The sequence below is a fragment of the Eleginops maclovinus genome, chromosome 10 (genome assembly GCF_036324505.1).
Source record: "Eleginops maclovinus isolate JMC-PN-2008 ecotype Puerto Natales chromosome 10, JC_Emac_rtc_rv5, whole genome shotgun sequence".
In the NCBI taxonomy this organism is placed as follows: domain Eukaryota; kingdom Metazoa; phylum Chordata; class Actinopteri; order Perciformes; family Eleginopidae; genus Eleginops; species Eleginops maclovinus.
This window is the reverse complement of record NC_086358.1, coordinates 3,415,718-3,420,211: the sequence shown is the minus strand read 5'-3', so window position 1 is coordinate 3,420,211 and position 4,494 is coordinate 3,415,718. Positions and strand designations below refer to the sequence as shown.

General features: G+C 40.2%; 1 protein-coding gene across 1 annotated transcript; it reads right to left on the bottom strand.

The window, feature by feature from the left end:
* Positions 1-119: 119 nt before the first annotated feature.
* Positions 120-4,244, bottom strand: pdap1a (pdgfa associated protein 1a). The gene is made up of 6 exons (XM_063893790.1): positions 4,050-4,244; positions 2,586-2,668; positions 2,426-2,503; positions 2,009-2,133; positions 1,727-1,878; positions 120-1,550 (listed from the first exon to the last, which is right to left on the bottom strand). Exons 1-6 carry the CDS (start codon positions 4,060-4,062, stop codon positions 1,522-1,524), a joined length of 480 nt encoding a protein of 159 aa, XP_063749860.1. The 5' UTR covers positions 4,063-4,244; the 3' UTR covers positions 120-1,521.
* Positions 4,245-4,494: the final 250 nt, after the last annotated feature.

Sequence of the window (4,494 nt, the reverse complement as noted above, 5' to 3'; positions counted from 1 at the left end):
CATGTCACATATTGTAAGTATTGTTTTTGCATTATTGAGTACTCAGTGTTTTGATACCTTCAAGTTGAGTAAATTGAGAAAGAAATTACAATTTGAATATTAAAAACACAAGAAAGTCGTTTACCTATTAATGAATTTATTATTTAAAAATGACTTCGGATACATGATGGAGAACTTGAGGAATCAAATTTAAATGCTGTGGCTTCATTTCTCACACGTTGTGGTTTCTACAGGTGTGTTATATTCCAGGTTATAGGGAGCACTGTTTTCCTGATCAAGGCATTTCCAAATCCCCCGCCCACTGAGTCGCCGGTCTATCACGTGCACTAAATAAAAAAGGCCCTGCAGAAAATCGTCTTTGGGAAGTGTGTTGAATTAAGTGGAGCTGTCTATGTTATAGTGACTCTTTTCAGTAGTGCAGATGTACCCGATAAACTCAGTGTAGGTTCTTTGTAGGACTAACTTCAGGAGAAAGACAGTGAACTGGTCTTGTGTAAACTTTGTTCAAAAAGGCCACAAAAGACACAATCCCTCCTATAGAACCACAGAGGACCCTTTCAGAAACAGGGCAAGGCCACAGTAACTGAGGCATAGTGAGAAAATGCTCTCCATCATTGATGTTTAACAACTTAAAAATGCTTATTATAGGCAATTCAAGTAATATTCCAGGTGCTTTGAGCAAAAAGGATCACAGAAAACATTCTGAAACACTTCCGAACTGACAGAAATAAGATGAATCAAGTGAGCAAAGTGTACAATTTGGGGAAGATAATCATGAACAATGCTCTATTTTCAGGACTTTCTGTGATAGGAGGACACAGAATTATTCAGAGTTTGAATTTTTAATGGAAAGAAAACGAGGATCAAACAGGCGGACAGAATTGAAAAGCAGAATATCTATGTTTGGATGGTGGGGGGGGGGGGAACGTTAATCTTTAGAAAATTATACCAATGTCTTGTGCAATACATCCACAAACACTAACCTACATTGTATAATTCCTATATATCAGTTTATCCTCTGAATAGTGTTCTTTTTCTCCATCTGCCAACTTACAAAAAACAGGCGAGATGGAAAGAAAAGCAAAGCACCAAAAGTTATCCCCATGCACGCTCACTGTAATACCTGTTCAGTCGTCCAGTAAACTTCTATTAGGTAACCATGTAGAAAAAAAAGTGTATGAATCGAAAAAGAAAATAACTTCAGCAGCTTCAGAATTAAAACCCTGAAAGAGTAAAGAGGCGGTGAAGCACATGGAAAACCTGCGAGTGTCCCCTGGTGAGGAGGAAAAAATAGAGGCATCCCAAATGTTGCATTCCTCTTCATCACGCTTTTAATGCACCCCTTCTGACCTCGCTGTTATGGAAGACCCTCGCCCCTCAGATTTGAAATGAGGGACAGGAGTTCAAGGAGCTCTCCCTGATCTGATGCCTCTCGTACTGGTTTCCCTACCCCCCGCTCTCCTCCTCCAGATCTCCGACCCTCTGAGACTGAAGTGCGTGTTGAAGCTTTTGGGTGGAGGACTAGCGCTTGGATTTGGAATCGTCAGTCTCTGATTGAAAACAAACAAAGAAGCAACAGGTTAAAAAATGTCACTCCAACGGTTCTAACCAAAAACATGTTCAAAATAACATTTGACTTCCAAGATGAGGGATCTGGAAGTGGTTAAATGCTGACTCATTTCCAGGTTGTAGGACTCATTCCTGCACCACTCGAGTGTCCTCTCACCTTTCTTCTGGTCGTCTCTTTTCTTGGCTGCATCCTCCCTCTGTTTCTTGATGATGGCCAGTCTGGCGAGGTCGGCCCTGGCCTGATCGGTCTTCCCCTCGAGATGGAGCTTCATGTAGCGCTCCTTTGACTTCTGCTTCTCGATCTCCTCTCTGACAGGAGAGAATAAGAGGAGATACGTTTCATAAATCATTCCTCATCAGACTACCAGCCTACTGTTAGCAACATGAGAACCCTTACACAATACAACAGCACAGAACCAATCAATGTCCTGACGCTTACCTCTCCCTGCGAGACAGCTCTCTGGGAGCGTTGACGTCTAACTCCGCCACCTTCTTGCTCTTCTGAGACACACGGTTGGGGTTCTCAATCTCTATGAGCCCCTCCACCCCACTCCTCTTTCTGGACTGTGTGCACAAAGATATATTTTTTTTTAAATCAGGGAAAAAGGAATCCACCAGGACAGCGCTGGGTAATAAATACAGAGAAATGTGCCTTTGTGCTTTTAAAAACATTGCTCATTGAGTATTTTCTAATCTCTTCTGATTCAAAAGGTAGTAAAGATATTGACAGCAGTTACAATGGTGTTAAAGCTACACACATTTCAACATTCGGTGTGTTGTCAGTGGTTTGATCCCAATGTCTATATCAAGTATTTTCACTTTGAAAAATCAACATTATTGCGCTGCCTTCACTCACGTCATTGTCGTCGTCACTGCTGCTCTCTTCATCGGAGTCTGCGTCGCTCGCCTTCTCTGCTGCGCCAGGGTTTTCTTCCTATAGACCAACATATTCAAATCATACCGGACCCGGTTTGACGGTAACTCCAAATCTGCCACAAAGATTCACTCTCACTCACCAACTCTTTCTGGGCTTTCATCTGTCTGTCGATCTCCTCTGGGTTACTGTATTGCTTCCCTCTGCCCTTGTGGCCTCTTTTGCCTGCAAAGAAGAAAATAGGTGTTACTGGTGAATGTATCCAACTGTTTGTTCAAGTGAGTCAATCTAAAATCAAAGTTAAGTGATTGATTTTCAGTACAGGGTAACATGCAACATCCACAAATGTCACCCGTGGAAAAAATACACAGAAGCTTTTTGTTCCAAGGAGAGAAAGAGAGGTCTAACGCCTGGACTATACTATGATGTTGTGACATTTTTGTCAGTCAGATTTGCGCTGATGTGACACGTGGTTGTCCTTATTACACCTCCTATTAAGTCAACAGACCTGAATATGTCTGGTTCATAATATCCTACTACAGTTGACAGATGCTAAATAGTTTTCTAGATTTAAATCATCGTACTAATGCAAAGTGGGACGTAGTAAGTTTTGGTCAGAGTAACCCACTACTGGAAAAGTCTTCCTATCAAATGAGGAATGAGCACCAATTGCTTTATCTTTAAACATTAACTTAAGAGATGATATAGTGCAAATAATTTGCTTTGGTGTGGGTGCATACACAGAGAGAGTAAAACAAGAGCAACTACAAAGCTAGTAAGCTAGTGTACTATTTACAAAAGAAAATAGCAGAAGAATAAGGCACCATCTACCTCATATCTTTTAAACATGCTACTTTGAAAATGGTGTATGCAGTGCATTATATTGTTCTGAACTGCTGGCTAAAATAAATGTATAATATTAGATCCAACAACCTGCAAAGGGACAACAGTTACAAGCAAGTGAGCTAGCTATCTATGATGTAATCAAATGGAGGTGGAAACTGAAGTGTTAATAATCGTGACCTGACTCTAGTAAATAAATAAAATAAATATTCAAAGCTGCAGACTGTGTGGTTGGAGATGAGTCACACATGACGTCCACTTAGGGCAAGCGTACGTTAACGTCAACGTTACCAAATGTCATTGTTAGTGAGTGGCAGATGATGACATCAGGGTACAACAGCTCCATATAAAGATAGTGTACACTTTTAAAATACACATGGGAACGTATTTGGTGATAGAAACAATAGCTATGAATCAGGAATTAAAATAAATACTAATAAATGTGTCGTTGTCATGTGCACATGGTAACAGTTAGTTACCGTTTCCGGCAGTTAAAAAAGAAATAGCCATCTATGGAAACATATGAACTGTGTAGCTACTGAAATAACCAACACGTTTTCATGTAAATACATTATTTAATCACCATTTGTACATGATGTCTTTTCCTGGATAGCTCAAGCCGCAACAAAACACCATGCTAACCGGTTAGCATGCTAAAGGCTAAGCATGTGTGAGTTCGCAATACTTTAGCTAACAATTCGCTAGCTAGTTAGCTCGCAACAAATTAGCATGCTACATTTACTTGAATAATAACAATACTTACCGCCCCGAGGCATTATTAAAAGTAGTAGGTATACGGATTAAGTCCACAACTATGTCACTGAATAGTCTGACAGTGGAACAAGCAAAGCCTGTGGGTTTAAAGTGCTGAAAGAAAAAGGCTAGAAAGTACTTCGTCTATCCCGCTGTCGGAAGCAACAACGTCGGTGGAAACGCTGCATTAACTGACGCAGAGTGCGCCTGCGCAAGTTAAAACTGGTCAACCAATCACTGCACTCGATATTTGATTGACACGTTAATGCGCCAATTATCTAAAGCAAGCAAAAGTGATTTGTAAGAGGACGTACCTTTAATTGGCACTTACCCAATATTGAATTTTAATACAGGATTTGATCAATGCGTAGTTCTATTTTGGAAAATCTGTTTTGTTTAATAAATCCTCATACAAACATTGATATTCAAAACTACATTGAAATATGATGACAATA

What these genes read in the sequence shown, in the direction of transcription:
- pdap1a (XM_063893790.1), bottom strand. An exon ending in GAGCTGTCTCGCAGGGAGAG is followed by an intron (nt 1,879 to 2,008) that starts GTAAGCGTCAGG and finishes CTCTCCTGTCAG; the next exon opens with AGAGGAGATCGAGAAGCAGA. An exon ending in AAGAGACGACCAGAAGAAAG is followed by an intron (nt 1,551 to 1,726) that starts GTGAGAGGACAC and finishes GTTTTCAATCAG; the next exon opens with AGACTGACGATTCCAAATCC.